This window comes from Anguilla rostrata, chromosome 4 (genome assembly GCF_018555375.3).
Source record: "Anguilla rostrata isolate EN2019 chromosome 4, ASM1855537v3, whole genome shotgun sequence".
In the NCBI taxonomy this organism is placed as follows: Eukaryota; Metazoa; Chordata; class Actinopteri; order Anguilliformes; family Anguillidae; genus Anguilla; species Anguilla rostrata.
Window position 1 is genome coordinate 67,193,694 of NC_057936.1, and position 25,090 is coordinate 67,218,783.

A 25,090-nucleotide genomic window follows, 5' to 3' on the forward strand; every position below is an offset into this window, starting at 1 on the left:
ACAGAGAGTTGTGGGTTTGAATCCCAGTAAAGGACGGCTGGTTTTCACCAGCAGCTGCACCAGACCGTGGGTCACAGCTCAGACTCAACACCAGTCTGGCCAATCAGAAGCACTAATTACCATGTTAATTACCATGGAAAAGAAAACCAGGGTGGGATTTGGATTCGAGGCCCAGATGTGAGTATCTTTGAACTGAGTCATCCACAGGCAAAAAACAAGTTTTAATGAAGTGATAAAACATAAGTATATTTATTTATGTGAAATGTGGTACACATTTGAAGTTTATAAAGAAAACACAAGCACAGTGATTCCTCTATGGTGCTGTATCGGTGAACTTCCAGGTTATATTGCTGCACTTCCAGGTCAAAGGTGAATCCAAAGTATGCTGGGAAACGCATGTGAAAAGAAAAAGAGCAAAGGCCAGACAATGTGTATAACCCCTGACCTCCTTTCATTTACACACTTAGACCTATATGTGCTGCTATACCACTCTCCACATTAACAGAGAGAGAGAAAGAGTGTGGGGGGTTTAGTGTGAGAGAGAGAGTGTGTGTGGGGGGGTAAGTGTGAGAGAGAGAGAGGTGTGTGGGGGGGTTAGTGTGAGAGAGAGAGAGAGTGTGTGGGGAGGTTAGTGTGAGAGAGAGAGAGTGTGTGTGGGGGGTAAGTGTGAGAGAGAGAGAGGTGTGTGGGGGGGTTAGTGTGAGAGAGAGAGTGTGTGGGGAGGTTAGTGAGAGAGAGAGAGAGTGTGTGTGGGGAGGTTAGTGTGAGAGAGAGTGTTAATGTGAGAGAGTGTATATGTGTGTGTGGGGGGGTAAGTGTGAGAGAGAGAGTGTGTGTGGGGGGGTAAGTGTGAGAGAGAGAGTGTGTGTGGGGAGGTTAGTGTGAGAGAGAGAGTGTGTGTGGGGAGGTTAGTGTGAGAGAGAGAGAGTGTGTGGGGAGGTTAGTGTGAGAGAGAGAGAGTGTGTGGGGAGGTTAGTGTGAGAGAGAGAGTGTGTGTGGGGAAGTTAGTGTGAGAGAGAATATGTGCACACTTACCTATTAAGCTGTAGTCTCTGGTGGAGCAGATTGCTTGTTTTTTTCACACTCTGTACACACGTGATCACAGTGTCTAACAAACAGAAAAGCTGCATTTAAGAACAAACTAAAACCACAACACCCAGCTGCAGTTAATAACAAACTAAAACTACAACACCCAGCTGCATTTAAGAACAAATTAAAACTACAACACCCAGCTGCAGTTAATAACAAACTAAAACTACAACACCCAGCTGCATTTAAGAACAAATTAAAACTACAACACCCAGCTGCAGTTAATTAAGAACAAACTAAAACCACAACACCCAGCTGCACTTAAGAAAAAACTAAAATGCTACATATGGATCACTTTAGATGTTCAGAGTAACAAATGACATTATTTTTGGCACAGAAATACTGAAATTGTCCTATTTAAAATATGAAAGATTAATCACAGTAAACCCAGATATACGCAGTGGGAAAGTACTTTCCCATTTATAAATAAAGCTTGTACAGGTTACTGTGGTAAACATTGGCAAGTAAAGGCCTGATTGGTCAGCTGTGTGACTGATGGGCTAAGGGCCCGCCCACCTCAGGTCCTTTGGGTCAAAGCCAGGCCCCCAGAACCTCGGTCCAAATCCTGGCCTGCCTGGCTCGAACCCGAGTCTGCGGAATTTGTCTCTGCACGTTAGCACATAAGAGGCCTTTCCCAGAACATAACCAAGGATACCAGCCGCTGAGGAGTCAGAGGTCAGGGGTCACGGGGGTGATGCTATGCTCTTAGATTGTGTGTGCATGCAAATGTGAGTGCAACTGCCTGTGTGTGTGTGCGTACGTGTGTGTGTTTGTGTGTGTGTGCGTGCGCATGTGTGTGCGTACATGTGCGTGTGTGAGCATATGTGTGTGTGTTTGTGCGTGTGTGGGCATGTGTGTGTGTTTGTGTGTGAGTGTGCGTGTTTGTGTGTGTTTGTGTGTGTGTGGGCATGTGTGTGTGTGTGAGTGTGTGCATGTGTGTGTTTGTGTGTATATCTTCAGGGAGGCTTGGAAGGTAGTGCCAGGGTTACCTGCCAGTTTTGGGAAGGGGCCGAACCTCTTAGAGGGGAGCAGAACTCCTGGAGGAGGGTAGAAGAGAGGGCCAGGTACAGGTGATCAGTACAGAGCAGGGGGGCAGGTACAGGTGATCAGTATAGAGGAGTGGGGCAGGTACAGGTGATCAGTACAGAGCAGGGGGGCAGGTATCCTGGGTCAGTGCTTATAACCACCACTGATCCTTGGTCAGTGCTTACCTTTGTAGATGAGAGCTCCAGTGGTGGCCAGGCTGCCCAGGGAGAGAGGCAGAGCTGAGGGACAGACAGACAGTCAGTCAGACAGACAGACAGGCAGGTAGGCAGTCAGGCAGGCAGACAGACAAATAGGCAGCCGGACAGACAAGCAGACAGCCAGACAGACAGACAGGCAGGCAGACAGACAGACAGACAAGCAGACAGACAGGCAGACAGACAGACAGACAGACAGGCAGGCAGGCAGGCAGGCAGACAGACAGGCAGGCAGGCAGACAGGCAGACAGGCAGACAGACAGGCAGACAGACAAGCAGACAGTGCCCGTGCGAGTGTGTGCATGTGCGAGTGTATGTTCATATTTTCCTTTTTTTGTTTGTATGAATCACATGTTATTCTATGTATTTTTTGATAGAATGACTTGTTCAATTGCTTTGCATTCTATTTTTGTTAAAAACTGAATAGCAAAAAAAAAAGGGTTATCATGTCCTTAAAGATGATGCACCTCGATCGATTTCCAGGGTCAGTCAAGGACCTTGGAGACCAAGGACAAATAAAATAAGCGACTGGAATGCACCCATGTTGACAACGCGTGATTCCAGACGTCAGTTTCACATATTTTTGACCCATCTGGTCTTCCGTACTAGGAAAGGAGGCAAGGAAAGGAAGAAAGAGGTAAACAAGGAGGGGCTGGAACAAACCGCCCAAACGACTCGGGAAGCTTAAACAGCCTGCCGAACAAGGAAAACCCAAACTAATGCTTCTGATGAAAAATGGAGAACAGCTGTGTGTGTGTGTGTGTGTGTGTGTGAGGACGAGATAGAGAGAATGTATACTATGAATTCCTTGCTCCCGCTGTCCACATATCTTTCTCCCTCTCTCTCCCTCTTCTGTCTGTCCCTCATTCCCTCCCTTTCCCTCACTCTCTCGCTCCCTTTCCCTTACACTCTCACTCCCTTTCCCTCACGCTCTCTCACTCCCTTTCTCTCTCTCTCAGCCCCTTTCCCTCTCCTTCACTTTCCCTCTCTCCCCCCTCCCCTCCCGTCCCTCTCCCCCCCCTCTCTCTCCCTCCCCCTCCCCTCCCCCCTCTCTCTATCTCTCTATCTCAGGTGAACAGAGGTGAAGGTGTGGCTGTGCTCACCTCTGTACCAGAAGCTCTCCTCTTGGCACTCTCTGAGTATTTGTCTCACGTCTTCCCTGTGGACATGTCTGTCACCCAGAGGACACTGGAAAAAGAGGCCAGTCATTAGACCCTGCTCCTGCTGCTCCTGCTCCTCCTCCTCCAGCTGCTCCTGCTGCTTCTGCTCCTCCTCCAGATGCTCCTACTCCTCCTCCTGCTGCTTCTCCTCCTCCTCCGCCTCCTCCAGGTGCTCCTCCTGGCTGCTGTGGAGGTATGCTGCTCTCTCACCTTGCTCTCTGCTGCCCTGCTCGCCCCAGTTTTCTCTGGTGCCTCGAAGCTCATGGCTGTTCCTGCTGCTGCTTCGCCAAACCAGCTCTGCCAGAACAAAGACCAACGGCAGGCAGGAGAAGGCTCAGCCCCTCCCCCTCTCACTCTCACTCCACCCCTCCCTCACTCCCTCAGCCCCTCCCCCTCTCACTCTCACTCCACCCCTCCCTCACTCACTCTTCTTTTCCCTGTGAGGGAACGAAAGTGGTGAAATCCAAACAAGAAAAAAATGGAACCGTAACAAAAGATTGTTGGGCAAAATCCCCGAGTCACTCTAAGAATTTACACACATGCCCCACCTGTTTGCGTTTCTGCTGCAAGGACACGCCTATACCCCCCCCCCCCCCCGCCCCCCGTAATTAAGGACAAAGTTCATTGCTCTGTACCCTGGTCTCTTTCATGGACGCATGCAGCATTTGTTACACACCTTTCAGTGCGCTTGAACAACTGCATTCATCAGCAAACACACCGAAACAATGAAGGACACCTGTAACTTCTTCCTTATTTCTTAACATCAGTGAAGCAGATTAATTTTAATGGAATTTAGCTGTTTTAATTTGGAAAGACTTCTGCTTCAAAGATAAATGCTGTCTTCATAATAATAATAATAATAATAATAAATCTGTAGTTCTGGTTATGAAAAATGCAATAACTTCAGAAACTTGAGACAGCACAATACAGCTCTGGCGCCATCTGTTGGAGAATTGTTTCACGAGAGCAGCAGTTTCTTTTTTACTTTGTGTTTCAAGCATTAATCCCAAATGTCTTAAACTTTTCGGATCCAGGGACCTAGGCACCCACGACCCCCATCATAAGTTAAGAAGGCTTATTGAAGTTTTCATATTTTGACATATTATCCCAAGTCTAGAAATAGTCATTGCATGTCAAGCCTGGCCAGGGACCCCCTGCAGTACCTCCAGGAACCCCCAGGGGTCCACAGACACCCTGTTGAAAACCATGGTCTTAAACAATGTATTTAGAGAATGATACTCGGTTCTTATTGGCATTAGTGACTTGGGGAACTGAAGTGAGAAGGGCGTGGTGTGAGAGGAGGGTTTGATCGGTAGCTGCCTACCCTTTAGCTCGTGTTCTAACTTCATCAGATCAATCACACACCTGAGCTGACATTTTACCCACTGAGGACTGCTCCTGTTTCCCGATAAGAACGCTTTACCTGCGGTCTAATCTACAAGTGAGCCACTGATGGCATATAGAGCCAGTGTTTGGTATATAGAGGTAGTGCTGGTATATAGAGCCAGTGTTGGTAATATAGGGCCAGTGTTGGTAATATAGGGCCAGTGTTGGTATATAGAGCCATGGCTGGTATTTAGAGCCTGTGTTGTTATATAAGTGTTGGTATATAGAGCTAGTGTTGGAGCTAGTAGTTATGCCATATTTATTTATAAGTTTTATTTTACAGTGGTTCATCTTATTTGTTACATCCGCCAAAATGCAGTGCTCTGTTCCCTACACCTGCTGTCCTCTGTCCTGGAGGGTTTGGATTGTAATGCCACGTCTCACTGAACGTTCCTGAATTGTTGTTGAATTGTCCTGATTGTAGAATTCAGTTTTTGAAGTGATGTCACGTCTGTCTGAAAAAATTATTGTCTTGTAAAACTACTTTGGAGAGAACGTAAAACTCTCTAATAAAAGAACGTCCCGTGCACACACAGACATGTAGGCTACTCACACACACAAAAAGACAAACGCACAATTGTACCGCATGCGTAGCGGATGGAATGGGTGCATTCAGTGTCTGTCACAGCCTAGTCGTCACACACCAGCACGGGACTCAGATAGACTGTCAGATAGAAAGTCTACCGAGGGTACCGCGCGCATTGTGCACTCCTTACCGTGTTTTCAGTTGGACGTACATGGATTCAGACCGGATGTTGGACCGAGCCTAACCCTTCCCCCCACAACCAAGTGAAGGCTCTTTTGAATTATAATGAAGGCCTTGGTTTCATGCAACCGAGGCAATCGGTGTATCCAAGTGCCGAGTTAAGACCCAGCGATTGTAAAATAGATTTAGATTTAAAAAAAGAATTGAGTAGATTGAGTAGTAAAAAAATACATTTAAAAAAACTTTAACTCGAGGACACGCGCATGTATGTATGTAAAACATATGCCTGTTATTCTCTGCAAGTGACGAGAATTGCTATAAAATGCAATTAGCAAACAAAGGTACATATGGAATAATGACTGTTACCACCAGGAACTTACGATGCCTGACGCGCAACCAGGGTTAAATTGTTTTACACAGGAACTACAGGCGCGAGCAGTTTCCAATCTACTGTGGAAGCCGCAGACGGCCAACGTTTTAACTTGAGACAAAAACAACTGACTCTCATGTAGCAGCGCTCACGCCCTATAGTAAACAACTTGTCATCAAGGCCAATAGCCTCACTCTGCATTGGTAATGTATGTGACGGAAGGCCTTTTTCACCATTGAGAAAACATAGCGGGGCGGGGCTCAGGCTATGGTTAGTCCAATGAAGTTCCGTCGTGGGTTGGTTTTCATTTTGCACGAGGAATCTCTCATAATTGATATATATGGTAAGTTCAGTAACCAATGAACGACGTCGGTGGGTTGGCCTTTGCGGCAACTTTGACCTGTCACGTTCGTCGGTGGGCGGGTCCAACTTCTTTGTCTCCGCTAAGAATGGATGACACGTAGCTCGACATATCGCAAGGCGAGAAAGGCGTGGTTATGATGCATGTTGTCCACCTAAATCATTTGTAGGCGTGTGTATCGTTGACGTGTCCCGCCCACTGGCCGGTCTGCAGATTTGCAGAGAAACGATTCAGAGTCAGTGCTCTGGTTAAAAAAATGCACTCTGATGCGGCAAGTAAGTGATTGTGTCTTCGGGTATGATTTTGCCTGTAATATTGTGTACTTTTGCTTAATGTAAATATGCAATGGGTCTATCTTTTGTAATGCATTTTGCGCTGTAGAGACCTTTACTTTGCGAAACATGCATTATTCTAGATCTAACTAGCTAGCTTGCCAGCTACATACAAATCAGAAAATCAATTTGCTCGCTACTGTCTTTGTACTAGTAGCTATCCGTGTTGCCTTTTGGGGATACACTGACGAAATAAATGCAGAACGAACGAATACTGACAGGCGTTCACTTTTGTTCGTTTTGTGAACGGAGTACTAACAGCAACATTATGTAAGATTCAGTTAAATTGTAGCTGGCTAGCAAAGATAGCTTGTTGGATATAGCTTTATTTTCCGTAAGAGAAAAAGGCGTTTTTGTCATTAACAGACATGATGATAATGTACATACTATACAACATATAGAAGCCAAACATTAGTGGTATTTCACAATATAAATGGGTCAGGTTTCGAGAAAACTGCGGACAATTGCACAGGATGAAAATTGTGACGCAGTTTTGTAAAATATGTGTATTTTTTTCTCTGCGAACGTGGTGCATGTCCTAGCGCGTCACTTGCATTGGAAAGGGAAGCAATGGTCGTAGCTGTCTTAAAAGCCACAGTTTAAATTTTACGTCCTAAGATTTCTGCAACAATCTAAATTGCATTCGTCAGTCGGGGCGAGTATCAGGAGAGGGGTGCAGAATATGTTTTTGTTTTAATCATGGGAAGTGAAGTTCACTGTAATGTACGCTGATGGAAAGAATGGGCAGGCGTCAGTGTGTGGACTACAACCCCCAGATTCCTCCCCACTCTCTTGATACTTTGTAAAGTCGGTGCAACTGAACTTATCCGTGTGTACTGTTATAGCCGAGGTGTGTAGCTAGCTGGCGTACTGGCCTGACCACTGCTTATAACCTTGTACATTCCGAGTCTTCGCAGTTTCTCTGCACCTTGTACAATATTAGTGACGAAATGCCAGATTTGGTTCAGTGTGAAATACAGGGTTATTTCTGCCATTCTCCGAGTTGTATTAAAATAGGGTGCAAACAGTTGTTCGACTTGATCAGGTGAAATGTGTGACGATAATAATTATCATAAAATATTCATTCGGGAGAAATTTTTAAGTTACTAAGGTGATTTTAGTCACTGGCTATTCCATGTCTGTTCACAGTCGCCAAATGTGCTAGTGGTCCACTCCCTACCATCCCAAATACACAAGCGGGTGTGATATAGAACAGCCGACGGCGTAGACGCAACAGCGCGACGCGGTGGTGCAGGGCCCCCGCGAGCGAGCGCGCGCGCGCAGACACACAGCTGGCTTAAACGTGTCCCCACAGCCTCTGCGGGCGAGCTAATGAGCGTTAAGCGGGGTCGTGTGCGGGATATCCCTACTGAGCGTCCTGTAATCCTTCCACTGGCACTTCCACCGGCATGCGAAAACTTGGGTAGGTGCTAGTAATGATCTTATGCAACACACACACACAACGTATACTGGGTGTCTTTTAATGTTAAATCACTGTGTTATTGGAAGTACTTGTGTAAAGGTTGAATGCTGTGTAACTATCACAATATTAACATCTATTTCATATAAGATTTTATACATACATTTATACACATAAGACTTTATTTCCCCAGATTTGGAAAATGCTCAAACGCATCTTCACTTCCTGTCTTGCCGATACCCTCCATTATCCGGGGAAAGCCGCGATCTTGCAGCACCATGTAAACGCCCCCCCCCCCCCCTTTCCCGAGCCGCTGTTAAATCTGAGTTACTTTCATTAATTGCTGCCTAGGAATGGGAGGCCAAAGGTGTCCTGCGACCCACCTGCCAACCAGATCCCTTCCTCCCAGAGAATCTACAGCCAGTTATGCCTGCGGATTACATTACATTCCTGTAGGGGGTGCTCTCATCCACAGCCACTCACCGTGTAGGCGAGCATCAGTACTTGGGCTTGATTGTGTGGGCCGGCCTGGCTGACGGTCTCGGTGCTGTCAGGCCTGTCCAGCGCGGTCGCGTTCGATACCCGACCCCAGGGCATGTCGCTGTGGCACACCCCAGCAGTCCTGTTTTAGATTTTTTTTTTTTTAATTGAGTTTTTTTTGCATTCTGTGAGCAGAGCCACTGCGTTCTGTGAGCAGAGGTGGGTGGCAGTGTAGTATAATTGGTAAGGAGCTGGTCTTGTAACCTAAAGGTCATAGGTTCGATTCCCAGGGAGGACACTGCCATTGTATCCTTGAACAAGGAACTTAATCAGCAGTGGTTCAGTATATATCCATATGTATAAATGGATGCAGAGTAAAAGTAGTGTAAGTTGCTCTAGATAAGAGCGTCTGCTAAATGCCTGTTAAGATGGGTGTTGTGTGAGGACTCCCTGCTTTGGAGAAAGAGGGATGCTAAAAAGGCATTCTTTTTTGTTTTTGTGTCTTTATAGATTTTCAGCTGAACTCCCACCTGTCTACTCTGGCCAGCATTCACAAGATCTACCACACGCTCAACAAGCTGGTAACTAATGCGGGACTAGCATGGGCCTAACCTGGGCCTAACCTGGGCTAATATGTGTCTAACGCAGGCTTATCTACACCAGTCAATCTTATACTTGGGTTTGGAGCACCGGCATGTATGCTGGGTATTGTTTTGCTCATCTGTGATTGGTGGAGCAATGAGTGGGGCCCAATCACAGACCTCTTTCACTGGCACTGGTTCTGCTTAGATTTGAAGCCAATAAAAAACTGCTATTGACAGTTACAGTTTAGCACCTTAGCATGTTAGCACATTCGCGCCTGCCTTTAGCCAGAGCAGTGCACTGAGGGGAAATTCACATGGGAGAGGAGACAGGAGTGTGGAGTGGGTGAAATTATACTCACCTGAGTGACATCATCAAGGTGTGTGTCTCAACACCTCGGAGATAAAGGGAGAGTTTTTTTATTTTATTTTTTTATTTTTTACAGATTGTAAAAATGTCTTGCATAACATGTTCTTGAGGAGCAAGTGATCTCCCAACCCCTCTCTCTCTCTCTCTCTCTCTATAGAACCTGACAGAAGACATTGGGCAGGACTCTCATCCAACAGGTAGAACCCACCTTATTCTGTGTAAAAAGTGTGTAAGAGCACTGGTGAGTGTGTAAAGGTGATACTTATTGTAATTTGTATTATCGTCCTAATGTTGTAGCTTGTTGTTCCTCCTAGTTTGACTTAGCATAGGTTAGGTCAGAATAATGTTCACTGTGTGAACTAGACTGTGTTCTTGGCTATGAATAACTGTACAAAATGTGTATTGTACCTTATCAAACATGTGTTTTGCAGTTGTTCCAATGACCTTGATATGCAATTTTTGATAAAAACATCTGCTAAATAAATGTAATGTAATGATGAGTGTGTAACGGGAGGCAGTGAGTGTGTAAGGGTGGTGTCAGTGCGCTGGCGGGTGTGTAAGGAGAGTGTAACGGACACTGGTAAGTGTGTAACAGGTGTGTAACGGGCACTGGCGGGTGTGTAACGGGAGTGTAATGGGCGCTGACGGGTGTGTAACGGGAGTGTAACGGGCGCTGGCGGGTGTGTAACGGGAGTGTAACGGGCGCTGGCGGGAGTGTAACGGGTGTGTAACAGGCGCTGGTGGGAGTGTAACGGGTGCTGGTGGGAGTGTAACGGGTGTGTAACAGGCGCTGGTGGGAGTGTAATGGGTGCTGGTGGGAGTGTAACGGGTGTGTAACAGGCGCTGGCGGGAGTGTAACGGGAGTGTAACGGACACTGGTGGGTGTGTAACACGCGCTGGTGGGAGTGTAACGGGAGTGTAACGGGCGCTGGCGGGAGTGTAACGGGCGCTGTGGTTTGTGTGCAGGCTCCCTGCACTCCTGCAGCTCCAGGGCCATGCCCCCCAGGAAAAAGAGGAGACCCACCGCTGGGGACGACCTCTCTGCCAAGAAGAGCCGCCCGGACAGGTAGCACCAGTCACCTGACCGGCTGCTGTCACCTGTCCCGCAGTCACCTGTCCCGCAGTCACCTGACCTGCTGCTGTCACCTGTCCTGCAGTCACCTGACCCTGCTGCAGTCACCTGACCCACAGTCACATGACCCTGCCGGAGTCACCTGACTCGCAGTCACATGACCCTGCTGCTGTCACCTGACCTGTAGTCACATGACCCTGCTGCAGTCACCTGACCCACAGTCACCTGACCCTGCTGCAGTCACCTGACTCGCAGTCACATGTCCCTGCTGCTGTCACCTGACCCTGCTGCAGTCACCTGACCCACAGTCACATGACCCTCAATATTCTTGGCTGTGTGCCTGTAGTGAGTGTATGCAGTGCTGCTGTGTCATGACTCCAGTGTGTAAAACACTTTTCTCACCCTCAGTATGTTCAGAAAACACGATGCCTCGCGGATCAAGAATGAAGACGCGTTCTCCAGCAAACGATGCCTGGAGTGGTTTTATGAATATGCAGGTGAGGTTCTCTGACAAGTGTCTGATCTGCACTCAGCTGAGATTAGGAAGGAAATGGACTGAAGAGAGCACAAGTTAGAGACAAGTAACGGGATTGGGAAATGATGCAAGGCCTTTAATGTGGGTGTGATCTGTGAAGTGAGCGGGGTATTCAATGTGGGTGGAGTCTGTAAGGTGGGCGGGGTATGTAATGTGGGTGGAGTCTGTAAAGTGGAGAGAGTATGTAATGTGGGTGGAGTCAATAAGGTGGGTGGGGTATGCAGTGTGGGTGGAGTAAATAAGGTGGGTGGGGTATGCAGTGTGGGTGGAGTCTGTAAGGTGGGCGGGGTATGTAATGTGGGTGGAGTCTGTAAGGTGGATGGGTAGTAATGTGGGTGGAGTCTTAAGGGTGGAGGTATGCAATGTGGGTGGAGTCTAAGGTGGGGTATGATGTGGGTGGAGTCTGTAAGGTGGGTGGGGTAGGCAATGTGGGTGGAGTCTGTAAGGTGGACAAGGTATGTAATGTGGGTGGAGTCTGTAAGGTGGACAAGGTATGTAATGTGGGTGGAGTCAATAAGGTGGGTGGGGTATGCAGTGTGGGTGGAGTAAATAAGGTGGGTGGGGTATGCAGTGTGGGTGGAGTAAATAAGGTGGGTGGGGTATGCAGTGTGGGTGGAGTAAATAAGGTGGGTGGGGTATGCAGTGTAGGTGGAGTCTGTAAGGTGGGTGGGGTATGCAATGTGGGTGGAGTCTGTAACAGTGAGTTTTCGCTGCAGGATGTGATGATGTCGTTGGGCCGGAGGGTATGGAGAAGTTCTGTGAGGACATTGGAGTGGAGCCTGAGAATGTGAGACACACACACACACACACACAGTCACACACACACACACACACGCACACGTGCGCCACACACACACACTCACGCACACCTACACAAGCGCTTGGACACAGTCTATCACTCTGCCCTCAGATTTATCACTGGCGATAGTTATGGTACCCACCACTGTGTCCTCTATGCCAAGGTGAGTCTGTCTTCTCTGGCAGAGAGGCGTGATAAACACTGGTTTTTGTTTATCTTTAAGGCCATTGTCAGAATGCTTCCACCTTATATTACAAGGTTGTTAGAGTGGCGCTCTGGACCCTATCGAACCCGATCAAATGGCTTGCTTATGCTTAAGGTCCCTCTGGCTTGGTCAGAAATTGGAAAGTCAGCATTCCATTCTAGTGCCCCATCCTCCTGGAATGAGCTTCAACAATTTCTGAAAATCAGCTCTCTACCAACTTATGGGCAGTTTAGATCGCTCGTTTTGAACATTCCTGTCTCTGATTGTATCTGTTTTTGATCTTATCTGTGCTTGATTTTATTTATTTTATTTTTTTATTATATTTTACTTTATTCTAGTTATTTTATTATATGGTAAATGGTAAATGGACTGCATTTATATAGCGCTTTTATCCAAAGCGCTTTACAATTGATGCCTCTCATTCGCCAGAGCAGTTAGGGGTTAGGAGTTAGGTGTCTTGCTCAAGGACACTTCGACATGCCCAGGGCGGCGTTTGAACCGGCAACCCTCCTGAGCTATGTCGCCCCCATGTTGGTTATATACCATGTTGGTTACTGTTGCTATATTCTGTGATCTTTTATTATACTTATTATGTCTTAACTGTGTTTGTAATCTCGGCTACATTGAAAATGAGGGCCTGGCCCTCAATTGTACCTCCGAGAATTTAAATAAAGGTTCTGACTGACAAGTACACACATACACACACTCACACTCACACACGCACACCTACAAACACGTCCACAAACACACACACACATACCCACCCACACACACATACGCACACATACCAACACACTCAGTGATGATGTGGTGTTGTGTGATTGGCTGCAGGTGATGATGTGGTGTTGTGCGATTGGCTGCAGGTGATGATGTGGTGTTGTGTGATTGGCTGCAGGTGATGATGTGGTGCTGTGTGATTGGCTGCAGGTGATGATGTGGTGCTGTGTGATTGGCTGCAGGTGGTCATGCTGGTTTTGGCGTGGAAGCTGGAGGCGCAGTGTATGGGCTACTTCACCCTGCAGGAGTGGCTCAAAGGAATGGGAGCCTTGCAGTAAGCCTCCCGCCGTCTCCATAGTGATGGGTGTCCCGCCCCCCTCAGATCAAACACTGCTCTTGTTAAATACTCTGTGCTAGTTTACGTTGAAAAGCATCAACATTGCATACTTGAAAATGTGGTACCGGTAGAAAGGGAAGATTAATTGCTCTATGGATGTAAAGTATGGAGGTACTGGCTGTAGGACGTAAAGTTTGGGACCCATGCTCTGTGCTGGTGCAGCCCTCGTTTTGATCCCCTGCGAGGGCTGCCCTGCCCCTGGTGGTGAGCTGCGGAATGACAGGTTCCTCAACCGGCTTTGTCCGCAGGTGTGACTCCACAGAGAAACTGCGTAACAGTCTGGATTACCTGAGGTCCATGCTCAACGACTCCACCAACTTCAAGCTCATCTACAGATACGCTTTTGACTTTGCACGGGTCAGTGTGTGCGTTACCACGGCAACTGCTGTGGCGCATTCATCATCTGAGCCCTGAGGTCTGAACCACAACACCACTGCTGCTCTGACCACTGCTCCACACTGCTGCTCTGACCACTGCTCCTCACTCCTGCTCTGACCACTGCTCCACACTGCTGCTCTGACCACTGCTCCGATCACTGCTGCTCTGACCACTGCTCCGATCACTGCTCCACACTGCTGCTCTGACCACTGCTCCACACTGCTGCTCTGACCACTGCTCCACACTGCTGCTCTGACCACTGCTCCACACTGCTGCTCTGACCACTGCTCCACACTGCTGCTCTGACCACTGCTCCGATCACTGCTCCTCACTGCTGCTCTGACCACTGCTCTGATCACTGCTCCACACTGCTGCTCTGACCACTGCTCCACACTGCTGCTCTGACCACTGCTCCACACTGTTACTCTAACCACTGCCCCACACTGTTGCTCTGACCACTGCTCCACACTGCTGCTCTGACCACTGCTCCACACTGCTGCTCTGACCACTGCTCCACACTGTTACTCTAACCACTGCCCCACACTGTTGCTCTGACCACTGCTCCACACTGCTGCTCTGATCACTGCTCCACACTGCTGCTCTGACCACTGCTCCACACTGCTGCTCTGACCACTGCTCCACACTGTTGCTCTGATCACTGCTCCACACTGCTGCTCTGATCACTGCTCCACACTGCTGCTCTGACCACTGCTCCACACTCCACGCTAACCCAGAAAACTGTAGTTAGATAGGTACTTAGTTAGCTAGCTATGTACAAAAAATGTTCCTGATGTGCACCAACTGAATCCGGATTGTATAAAGTTGTGATTGGAAATGTTACTGTTGTGTTAATGTTATTCATTTACAAAAGTTTTACATTTTTTAAAGGATTGTTGTGAAACAATTTTGTACTGTATTCAGTATATAAATATTAGTGAACTTTCCTTTTGTGAATATGCTTCATATTGAATAATATGAATGTATTGAAACATCTGAACCTGCAGGAGAAGGACCAAAGGAGCTTAGACCTTAACACTGCCAAGTGCATGCTGGGATTGCTGCTGGGGAAGAGCTGGCCGCTGTTTCCTGTGTTTAACCAGTTCCTGGAGGTACAGCCCCACCCCACACACCTGAGCCCCGCACACACACGTGCGCACACACACACATACCCACCCACGCACACACACACACATACCCACGCACACACACATACACATACCCACACGCACGCACACACACATACATATACCCACACAGGCGTGCACACACACACACACACACACAAACCCCCTCACCCACACACACCCACTCACACACACACACACACATGCATGCACACACACCCACACACACCCTCAGCACTAAATGGATAATAATAATGTCAGGCGCACTGTATGTGGAGGGTTTCACATGTAAATGTTTTTGTCTTGTTGTCTTGCTGTGCAGCAGTCCAAATATAAAGTGATAAACAAAGACCAGTGGTGTAATGTGCTGGAGTTCAGCAGAACCATTAACCTGGACCTTAGTAACTACGACGAAGACGGAGCATGTGAGTACTACACACACACACTCACACTCACGCGCGCACACACACGTGCACCCATGAGCGTACACACATGCAAGTATGCACACAGACATACACACACTAACACATGCGCACACCCTCATGCATGCACGCACACATGTACACACATGCATCAGTAACGTGTGTGTATATTTATATGTTTGTTTGTGTGTGTACATATCTCATCTGAACAGGAAGGAGCTCTGTCTGTCTGTCTGTCTGTCTGTCTGTCCTGTTCTTTATATCTCTAACGCTGTCTGTCTGTCTGTCTGTCTGGGCTGCTCTTGTCCGTAGGGCCAGTTCTGTTGGATGAGTTTGTGGAGTGGTACAAAAGCAGGCCGATCTCTCAGCACTGAACCTCAGCAGCATCGGCCTGGCAGGATCCCGCTCGTCGGACGGGACTGGCGTTTTTTCCCGCCAAACTGCCCACGTTTCAGGAAAGGGGTGGTGCGGGGAGGGGCGGGACAGTCACTCCCCACTGGTCTCTGTGTCAGCTGATGTACAGATTAGTGGAACCCCCCCAGCCCCACCCCTTCCCGAAGTAAAGAATTCTCCCCCCTGGTGCATTGTGGGTAAGCACAGCTCTGGGCCATCAGTGGCCCTCCACACTGTGATGTGCGTTTTATAAATGAGTCACTTCCTGTTACATTTTTTTTATTTTATTTGAGGGAGGAATGGCGATGCTTTGGTTGCCACGGCCACGGCCTTTAGAAGTTTTGTGTTTTGAACCTCGCTGAGTGTGTTCTCCCCCCAGTGTTTCAAAGTCTTCAGTGTTTTCTTGAAACTCACACTTAACCTTCTGTTTTTGTTCGAGGAGACAAATGTGATAAACCTCTTAATAATGGCGGCTGTTCAGACTGATTGAGGCAGTGAAATGGCCACGGGGGTTGTGGGTAAAGGGAACTCTTCAATCTGAACTTCATTACTATTGCAGTAGTGATCCACCAGCACCAGACTATAACCAGACCCTCAGCCGGGTTTGTACTACGGCTGCATCTTCCTCTGTGGTTCACTCACAATATCACTGCTTACTTTGTTAATCATTCCGTGCTGCCCTCTGCTGGAACAGGATGGTATTGACGCATGTCTAAAGCCAAAGTGCTCCATCACACAAAACCCGCCAACTTCAACTTCACCTGGAACCCGACAACCTCACAGAGAATCTCCATGAACAGCTTTTACAGGTGTACATGTTCTTAACATACAATTAGAATACTGGTGTGTGTGTGTGTGTGTCTGTGTGCGTATGCGCGTGCGTGTGTGTGAGCTGCTCTGAAATTTTTATCAAGAGCTTTTCTCCAGTTGGCTGTGTCATTGAGAACTGCTTTCTGATTGGTTGTCCTTAGGAGCTGCTCTTAAAGGGGATGGAGTGTCAGTGTTGTACAGGAAATTGTATCTTTTTTTAATATAATCATTTTCTGTCTTATTGCTTTGAAAATGAAATGTGAAAGAAAAATGTTCAGTTCATAACTCTGTTCATGTTCTGATGTTTATGAGCTGGTTATTGGGGGAGAACACAGTCGCCTGCCCCGCCCCCCCCCCACCCCTTTGATGGGCATGAGGGTTGCTCTTACTCCCCTCTGTCATGCTGCTGGCCAAACCCACCCACTTTTCAACAAGTAAATACTTCATAACCAATCACATTTCTCGGTGGCCTGCAGGCGCCCCCATGGGTGGCAGGTGTTAATGTGTGAGCTGCTCGTCCGGCGGGTGGGGTCAGATGTGCCGGTGGCGGGCTCAGCGACCCTGCGCCGGGTGGGCGTGGCTCCAGCGACCCTGACGCCGGGTGGGCGGGCTCCAGCGACCCTGTCGCCGGGTGGGCGGGGCTCCAGCGACCCTGTCGCCGGGTGGGCGGGGCTCCAGCGACCCTGTCGCCGGGTGGGCGGGGCTCCAGCGACCCTGTCGCCGGGTGGGCGGGGCTCCAGCGACCCTGTCGCCGGGTGGGCGGGGCTCCAGCGACTCTGTCGCCGGGTGGGCGTGGCTCCAGCGACCCTGTCGCCGGGTGGGCGGGGCTCCAGCGACCCTGTCACCGGGTGGGCGGAGCTCCAGTCACCCCCGTGTGCTTCTGCACCAGATGTGCAGGACTGAGAGTGATCCAGTGTTGACTGTATATGGCTGTATATATGTATGGATGTTTGTATCTGTATTTGTTTCTGTAATGGATCTCTGGCGATATAAATGAGTTTATTAACTATGCCTGCTGTCTGACTGGTCTGTGTTACTGAAGAATTCTGGGATACGGCCCAGCGCAGAGAACCTGCAGGTGAGTGTGAGTGTGTGTGTGTGTGTGTGTGAGACTGTGAGTGCAATTGTGTGTGCAAGTGCATGTGTATGTGCATGTGTGCGAGTGCATGTGAGTGTGATTTAAAGATAATATGAACTGTGTAATAGGTTATAGATAAGAGATTACAACTGGATACTGTAGCGTGGTCTTTATTGATAATTCTGCAACTGTGATGATCAACAATCAAGTATGTTTTGTGTTATTCACATTCTGGCACAAATCGCTTATTAAAGTTTATTTACAGCCAAAACTCGTTATAACACCTTATTACTCAGAGTTTGTGAAAGAGGAGGAGTGTGTGAGAGAGATGGAGGGAGGGAGGGAGGGAGGGAGGAGTATTGGAGCAGCTGTGTGGGGAGGTGATCATTGATGTTCCGATAAATAACGATCTGAGCCCCAGCACTGCTCAGGCCGAGGGGTGGATTTGCGCAGGTGAGGTGTGAGGGGGGTTGGCAGGTGTGGAGTTGGCAGGTGAGGAGTTTGCAGTGAGTGCAGTGTGGAGTTGGCAGTGAGTTGAGGAGTTGCGCAGGGTGTGGAGTTGTGCAGGTGTGGAGTTTGCGGGAGTTGCGGGGGGCGCAGTGTGGAGTTGTGCAGGTGAGGAGTTGCGCAGGTGTGGAGTTGCGCAGGTGAGGAGTTGCGCAGGTGTGGAGTTGCGCAGGTGAGGAGTTGCGCAGGTGTGGAGTTGCGCAGGTGAGGAGTTGCGCAGGTGAGGAGTTGCGCAGGTGAGGAGTTGTTGTGCAGGTGTGGAGTTGCGCAGGTGTCGATTTGTTCAGGTGTGGAGTTGCACAGGTGAGGACTTGTGGAGGCGTCTGAGGAAAAGCAGCCTTTAATCCCAAAGAAGATTTTCATTATTTGATTGACAGCAGGTCTGAGGGGTTGGTGGGGGCATGGGTGTCAGGCTTCGCTGCCCTTATCCTGGCAGGACCCAAACAGGAAGCAGGAAGTTGGGTCAGAGGTCACATGACCTTCCTCGCCCCCTCCCTCAGTCCCCTCTTCAGCCTCTCTGAGAGGAAACCGTCCTGACGGGCTGTGACCTGCTGCCATGGTGACTGTTTGCACGGTGACGCTGCCGAATGGGAGGTGGGTGGAGCCTGGCAGGGGCGGGGCCTGTGAGGGAGGGGCGAATGCGTCCATCGCTCTCTTCTTCTGGAAGAACAGCCCGCCTCTCCTCCAGTCCTGCTTCAGGTTCCCCTGTGAGGGAGCGCTCAGCTGACCCTCCACTGGCATAGGCCAATCCCCCTGGGGGGGGTCTGGGGCAGTGGGTGTGTCCTCTTGCTGGGAGCGGTCTGGGGCAGTTGGCGTTTCCTCTTGCTGGGGGGGTCTGGTGAGTGGGCGTGTCCTCTTGCTGGGGGGGTCTGGGGCAGTGGGTGTTTCCTCTTGCTGGGGGGTGTGGGGGAGTGGGGTGTCCTCTTGTCTGGGAGTGGGGTGTGGGGGAGTGGGCGTGTCCTCTTGCTGGGGGTTTGGGGTGGGGGAGTGGGGTGTCGGGCCTCTTGCTGGGGTGGGTGTGGGGGAGTGGGCGTGTCCTCTTGCTGGGGTGGGGGTGGGTGTGGGGGAGTGGGCGTGTCCTCTTGCTGGGGTGGGGGTGGGGGTGGGGGTGGGGGCGGGGGCATCGTGTGCCAGTTGAAGCTTCGCCTGGGTTTTATGGGATAGGGCAGGTCAGCAGGGGTGGGATGCTGGGGGGGGAGCAGGTCAGTTCCCCCAAACCTCTCGTCCTGGCCAGCAGGGTCCTGAGCCAACCCCAAACTGGGCCATGGCTCCGGGTCGAGTTCTGGTACCTCTGGGCTGAGGCCACACCCCTCTGTGTCCTCTGTCACAAGGGGCCACGCCCCTGGGGACTCAAACCTGGTCTCATCTGCGTCTTCGCCCACGTAAGGTCCCATGTTCACATCCGCTTGGCTCGCCTCATGGATTACCCATGGTGCATCTGCTGTCCCGCCTCCTGTAAGCTGGGGGGCGTCCGCCAGCTCTCCAGACTCCGGGTTCTCGGGGTCCAGCCATGCTCTGTCAGGGTGCAGTGCTGAGTTTTCGGGGTGCAGTGCTGAGTTTTCAGGGTGCAGTGCTGTGTATTCGGGGTGCAGCAGGGATTCTGGGGGTTCCTTGCTCTCTTTGCTGGAGTTGAGTCCTGGTGGGAGGTCCTTTTCCTGCCCCTCCCACAGCAGAGTAGGATCATGGGAGTCATGCTGTCCTGCTGCTGATTGGTCGAAGGGGGACCAGGGCTCCTCCTTCAGGCTGAAGCTCCCCCTGGTGGCGGTTTCAGGCAGCGAGTCAGTGAACTCAAAGCTCTCTCCACTGTCATTCCACAACTCCGGGTCCAAGTCTGGCGGGAAGCTGTCTGTGGGTGGGGCCTGTACAGAATAGGGGCGTGGCTCCCAGGGGGAATCTGTCCAGTTGGGGGCTGAGAATGGGTCCTCCCCAGGGGGCCTGGTATCATTGGACCAGCCTGCCACAAACTCCTCTCTAGAGATGGGGCATGGATCAGCAGAGGAGAGGGCATAGTCATGGCCAAAGGTAGGGCCAAGGTCACGGTCAGGGTCACAGTCAGGTTCAAGGTCAGGGCCAAGGTCACTGTTGGACTGTTCAGATCCGGGGGTGCTGTATTGCTCTATTCCCAGGTCCTGGGGGTCTGGGATGGGTTCGAACTCCACAGTGCGGCTAAAGTGGGAGGGCTGTTCCTCTGAGGAAGAATTTGATTGGTCCCCACCAGTGCTGCCATCATGAGCTCCTCCCCCCCAGGGGCTTAGCCCCTCCCCCTGGGGGCGTGGCGGTCCTCGCCTCTGGACCGGCTGTGGGGCGGGGCCCCTTGTGGAGGGTATGTTCTCGTAAACGGCCCCAGAGTGGCCTTCCTTCTCTGTGGCAGAGTCCCTGCTGCCCAATCGGGTTTGTGACGCACCTGATTCGGGGAGAATGGTGATGTAATACGGCATGCTGGTCTCCCCAAGCCCCTCCCTCCCCACCTCGCCCTCCTGCTCAGACTCCTCCTCCTCTGAGAAGCCTCGGTTGTCAGAGGGCGTGGCTGTGGGCGTGTCGGTGGGGCGTCTCCAGGCACATATCTTCCCCCACAGGATGTCCAGGAGGGGGCGTGTCAGAGCGCCCAGGACGAAGGCTGCGATGAAGGTGAGGAAGACTGACAGACAGACGGCCAGAGCGAGATCAGAGTGAGTCCTGTCCCCGCCCCTCAGAGCAGGCCCCGCCCCCCCACGTGCACGGGCCCGCACGTGCACGGTGAACATGCTGGTCGGCTCCTGATTCGGACCCGAGACGCACACGTACAGACCCTGGTCCTGCTCTCCGATACCCTGGATCAGCAGGCCCCCGCGGTGCTGGGCACTGGCCTGTCTGACAGAGCCGTCGGGCGTCCACCAAAATGCCCGACTCAAATCTGCAACACAGGCACACTTTTCCTTAGAGCTGTGCGCTCTGGGCCTGCCGTCACATTATCAGCACACTGTTACTCACGTTTCACCACAAGGTGTCTGAGTAGATCGTTTCATTTGACCTTACCCTGATCCCAGTGAATCGTTTAATTTGGCCTTACCCTGATCTGAGTGAATCGTTTAATTTGGCCGTACCCTGATCCCAGTGAATCGTTTCATTTGACCTTACCCTGATCCCAGTGAATCGTTTAATTTGGCCTTACCCTGATCTGAGTGAATTGTTTAATTTGGCCTTACCCTGATCTGAGTGAATTGTTTAATTTGGCCTTGCCCTGATCTGAGTGAATCGTTTAATTTGGCCTTACCCTGATGTCAGTGAATCGTTTAATTTGGCCTTACCCTGGTCTGAGTGAATTGTTTAATTTGGCCTTACCCTGATCTGAGTGAATTGTTTAATTTGGCCTTACCCTGATCCCAGTGAATCGTTTCATTTGACCTTACCCTGATCCCAGTGAATCGTTTAATTTGGCCTTACCCTGATCTGAGTGAATCGTTTAATTTGGCCTTACCCTGATGTCAGTGAATCGTTTCATTTGGCCTTACCCTGGTCTGAGTGAATTGTTTAATTTGGCCTTACCCTGATCTGAGTGAATCGTTTAATTTGGCCTTACCCTGATCTGAGACCCAACATGGCAGTAGAATCTCTGCCCCCGGGTGCACAGTCACTTCCTGGTGAGGCCCCGCCCCTTCTGCAGGTGTGTTGCAAGTGAGGTCTGCCTGGTCCAGGTGCAGGAGGTCTCTCCCTGCCACCCCAGGTGGCTCCGCACACACCACCTGCCAGGGGAGGCCTTCCCCGGCCACGCCCATCCACCTGCTGAGGGCTCGCAGCCTGCAGTCACACCTCCAGGGGTTGCCGCTCACTTCCACCTGTGTGCGGAAGCTGTACAGGGACAGGTAGGCCGGCACGGGGAAAGTGCTGAGAGAGTTAAAGCTCAGGTCCAGGACCTGCAAGCACATGCACGCACAGTTACAGGTGTGTTGTAGCTGGTGTAAGTATGCTGTAGCAGGTGCAGGTGTGTTGTAGCGGGTGCAGGTGTGTTGTAGCAGGTGTAAGTATGCTGTAGCAGGTGCAGGTGTGTTGTAGCGGGTGTAGGTGTGTTGTAGCAGGTGCAGGTGTGTTGTAGCAGGTGCAGGTGTGTTGTAGCGGGTGCAGGTGTGTTGTAGAGCGGGTGTAGGTGTGTTGTAGCAGGTGTGTTGTAGCAGGTGTAGGTGTGTTGTAGCGGGTGCAGGTGTGTTGTAGCGGGTGCAGGTGTGTTGTAGCAGGTGCAGGTATGTTGTAGCAGGTGCAGGTGTGTTGTAGCAGGTGCACGTGTGTTGTAGCGGGTGCAGGTGTGTTGTAGCAGGTGCAGGTGTGTTGCAGCAGGTGCAGGTGTGTTGTAGCGGGTGCAGGTGTGTTGCAGCAGGTGCAGGTGTGGTACCCTGAGCTCCCGCAGCTCTTTGAAGGCCAGCGGTGCGAGGGTGGAGATGAGATTGTGCTGCAGGTGGAGCTCCCTCAGGTGAGCACATCCTCGCAGGTCCTGAGCCTGCAGGGTGGAGATCCGGTTGTGGGGAAGATGGAGAGTGTGCAGAGCAGCAGCCCACACCTGGGAGGGGGTAGAGGGGAGGGGGACTAGAGAGGGGGGGAGGGAGGAGAGATGAGACAGAGAGGGAGGGAGACAGACAGAGAGAGAGGGAGGGAGAAAGAGAGAGATAGAGAGGGGGGAGAGGGGGAGAGAGAGAGAGAGATGCCTATGATTGGCTGAAGGGGTTTATCTCTAGTGTTCGCAATAACACGGATCAAAGTCCCAGTCGTAGAAAGTCATTCATCTGCATGTCTCGTGACACACCTCAAACACCCCCCCCCCACACACACAGGCAAAACAGTCGTCACATAGCTACAGCGTCAAACCCCCACACACAGGCAAAATACAGTTACTACACATACAGACACCCAACACCCCCCACACACAGGAAAATACAGTTACTCCAACATACACCTCAAAACGCCCCAAACACAGGCAAAATCAGTTACCTATCACATCCTACCTCAACACCCCCACCAGGCAATACGGTTATCTATCCATACTACACGTCAAAACCCCCCACAACAGGCAAAACAGTTTACTTCACATACACACACCTCAAACACCCCCCCCCCACACACACAGGCAAAATACAGTTTACTATCACATACACTACACCTCAAACACCCCCCCACACACAGGCAAAATACAGTTTACTATCACATACACTACACCTCAAACACCCCCCCCACACACAGGCAAAATACAGTTTACTATCACATACACTACACCTCAAACACCCCCCCCACACACAGGCAAAATACAGTTTACTATCATATACACTACATTTCCAAAAGTATGTTTCCACCCCTTCTAATTAGTGGTTTCGGCTATTTCAGCCACACCAGGTGCGTAAAATCAAGCACACAGCCACATGCCATCTCCACTGACAAACATTGGCAGGAGAATGGGTCGTACTGAAGAGCTCAATGACTTTCAACGTGCTAGTGTGTAGTGTATAGTGTATATAGTGTAATTTTTAGTGTAGTATAGTGCAGTGTGTAGTGTATATCATGTAGTGTATATTGTATAATGTTTACTGTAGCATAGTGCAGTGTGTAGTGTAGAGTATATTGTGTAACGTTTAGTGTAGTATAGTGCAGTGTGTAGTGTATATTGTGTAATGTTTACCGTAGTATAGTGCAGTGTGTAGTGTATAGTATATATTGTGTAATGTTTAGCGTGTATATAGTGCAGTCTGTAGTGTATAGTATATATTGTGTAATGTTTAGCATAGTATAGTGCAGTGTGTAGTGTATATTGTGGAGTGTATATTGTGTAATGTTTAATGTAGCATAGTGCAGTGTGTGGTGTATATTGTATAGTGTATATTGTGTAATGTTTACCGTATTATAGTGCAGTGTGTAGTGTATACAGTGTAGTATGATGTACATAGTGTAATGTGTAGTGCAGTGTGTAGTGTATAGTGTATACAGTGTATAGTGAATATAAACTCACCCTCGGGAATGTGCTGTAGCTGGTTACTCTCTGCAGACAGGAGCTCCAGTGTGGGGGCCCAGGTGTCACACAGTCCCTCTTCCCTGGGCGGAGGCTTGCAGACGGACAGGTGTCTGAGCTGGTTGTGCCCCAGGTGGAGGTGTGTGAGGTGGGGCAGGGGAGTCGCGTAGGGGTGGAGGGGAAGGGAGGAGAGGGCATTTTGGGACAGGTCCAGGATGGTGACTGAGACAGGGAGGTGCAGGGGGGGCAGGGTAGGGCCCACTGAGGAGCAGTTTATAAGTGACCCCCCCTGACACGAACAGGGTGATGGGCAGGAGGGGGAGCAAAGCGCCCCCCAGAGGAAAATCAGGATCACTGCAGCGCACACCTTCCAGTGAGAGAGCCCCATCACTGCGTGTAAAAGCAGAGTAGCTGATGGACAACACACACCTTACTACACATATACACATGCTTTACTACTCACATACACACACATACTGTACACATGCTTTACTACTCACATACACACACATACTGTACACATGCTTTACTACACACTTGAACATATTTTACCACACACATATACATGCATACACGTTTTTATGATACATTCGTAAACAGACATACTACACATATACACTTTATAAACACACTTAACTGCACACACACTTTACTACTCCCAAACAATACCCACATTACATCTTACTATCACTTTACTGATCACACACTTGCATGAATACACACACACACCACACACACACAAACACACACCTGCATGAATACACACACACACACATACGCACACACATACACACACACAAACACACATACACACACACACGCACACACATACACACACAAACACACACACGCACACAAACACACATACACACACGCGCATACACAAACGCACACACACGCACACATACACACACACTATTATACGCTTTTACATTCACAACAGACATGTACAGACATCAAAATTTATTTTGCTGCACACAACTACAAATACTACAAATACTGCAACACACACCCACATAAGGGGTCTTTTTGAAGGTAAACTCACCTGTGAGCGCTGACTGCTGCTCTGGTCTCATACCTCCTCTGGGGACAAGACCCACGGCTACCCACAATGCTGTTTGCCTGCACCCTCTGAAAGTCTGGTCAAAGTCTCTGGAAGACCGTCCCAGCAGCCAAGTTCTGCCAGCCA

The 25,090-nt window shown here is 49.9% G+C and overlaps 3 protein-coding genes across 5 annotated transcripts; 1 reads left to right on the forward strand and 2 right to left on the reverse strand.

Annotated features, from left to right (window-relative positions):
- Window positions 1–233: 233 nt before the first annotated feature.
- ociad2 (OCIA domain containing 2) lies at window positions 234–3,787 on the reverse strand. Its single transcript, XM_064333946.1, has 7 exons — window positions 3,701–3,787; window positions 3,434–3,518; window positions 2,301–2,354; window positions 2,079–2,126; window positions 1,606–1,750; window positions 1,036–1,108; window positions 234–385 (listed from the first exon to the last, which is right to left on the reverse strand). The coding sequence occupies exons 1-6, from the start codon at window positions 3,752–3,754 to the stop codon at window positions 1,039–1,041; spliced, it is 456 nt and encodes a 151-aa protein (XP_064190016.1). The 5' UTR covers window positions 3,755–3,787; the 3' UTR covers window positions 234–385; window positions 1,036–1,038.
- A 2,644-nt stretch (window positions 3,788–6,431) lies between these two features.
- On the forward strand, window positions 6,432–15,710 carry dcun1d4 (DCN1, defective in cullin neddylation 1, domain containing 4 (S. cerevisiae)). 3 transcript variants are annotated; one of them, XM_064333948.1, is made up of 12 exons: window positions 6,459–6,588; window positions 7,795–8,068; window positions 9,056–9,126; window positions 9,654–9,693; window positions 10,463–10,562; window positions 10,977–11,065; window positions 11,820–11,890; window positions 13,067–13,158; window positions 13,470–13,578; window positions 14,604–14,708; window positions 15,046–15,148; window positions 15,458–15,710. In XM_064333948.1, the coding sequence occupies exons 2-12, from the start codon at window positions 7,978–7,980 to the stop codon at window positions 15,517–15,519; spliced, it is 933 nt and encodes a 310-aa protein (XP_064190018.1). In that variant the 5' UTR covers window positions 6,459–6,588; window positions 7,795–7,977; the 3' UTR covers window positions 15,520–15,710. The 3 variants fall into 3 exon arrangements, with proteins under 3 accessions (XP_064190019.1, XP_064190018.1, XP_064190017.1); XM_064333949.1 differs by lacking the exon at window positions 7,795–8,068 and having other exon boundaries at window positions 6,432–6,588; XM_064333947.1 differs by lacking the exons at window positions 6,459–6,588; window positions 7,795–8,068 and adding an exon at window positions 8,417–8,551.
- A 2,631-nt stretch (window positions 15,711–18,341) lies between these two features.
- On the reverse strand, window positions 18,342–24,977 carry LOC135254182 (cell surface glycoprotein 1). Its single transcript, XM_064334164.1, has 6 exons — window positions 24,947–24,977; window positions 23,902–24,123; window positions 22,300–22,490; window positions 21,493–21,826; window positions 18,935–20,826; window positions 18,342–18,827 (listed from the first exon to the last, which is right to left on the reverse strand). The coding sequence occupies exons 1-6, from the start codon at window positions 24,975–24,977 to the stop codon at window positions 18,342–18,344; spliced, it is 3,156 nt and encodes a 1,051-aa protein (XP_064190234.1).
- Between the last annotated feature and the right edge of the window lie 113 nt (window positions 24,978–25,090).

Coding starts and splice junctions, on each gene's coding strand:
- ociad2 (XM_064333946.1), bottom strand. CDS start 3,754: ATGAGCTTCGAGGCACCAGAGAAAACTGGGGCGAGCAGGGCAGCAGAG. Junction 1,751..2,078: donor CCCCTTCCCAAAACTGGCAG/GTAACCCTGGCA, acceptor CTGACTCCTCAG/CGGCTGGTATCCTTGGTTAT. Junction 1,109..1,605: donor TTTGACCCAAAGGACCTGAG/GTGGGCGGGCCC, acceptor TCTGTTTGTTAG/ACACTGTGATCACGTGTGTA.
- dcun1d4 (XM_064333947.1), top strand. CDS start 8,419: ATGGGAGGCCAAAGGTGTCCTGCGACCCACCTGCCAACCAGATCCCTT. Junction 10,563..10,976: donor AAGAAGAGCCGCCCGGACAG/GTAGCACCAGTC, acceptor TCTCACCCTCAG/TATGTTCAGAAAACACGATG. Junction 13,579..14,603: donor ACGCTTTTGACTTTGCACGG/GTCAGTGTGTGC, acceptor CTGAACCTGCAG/GAGAAGGACCAAAGGAGCTT.
- LOC135254182 (XM_064334164.1), bottom strand. CDS start 24,977: ATGAGACCAGAGCAGCAGTCAGCGCTCACAG. Junction 22,491..23,901: donor GCTACAGCACATTCCCGAGG/GTGAGTTTATAT, acceptor CCCCCTCTCTAG/TCCCCCTCCCCTCTACCCCC. Junction 20,827..21,492: donor ATGTTGGGTCTCAGATCAGG/GTAAGGCCAAAT, acceptor CCTGTGTTGCAG/ATTTGAGTCGGGCATTTTGG.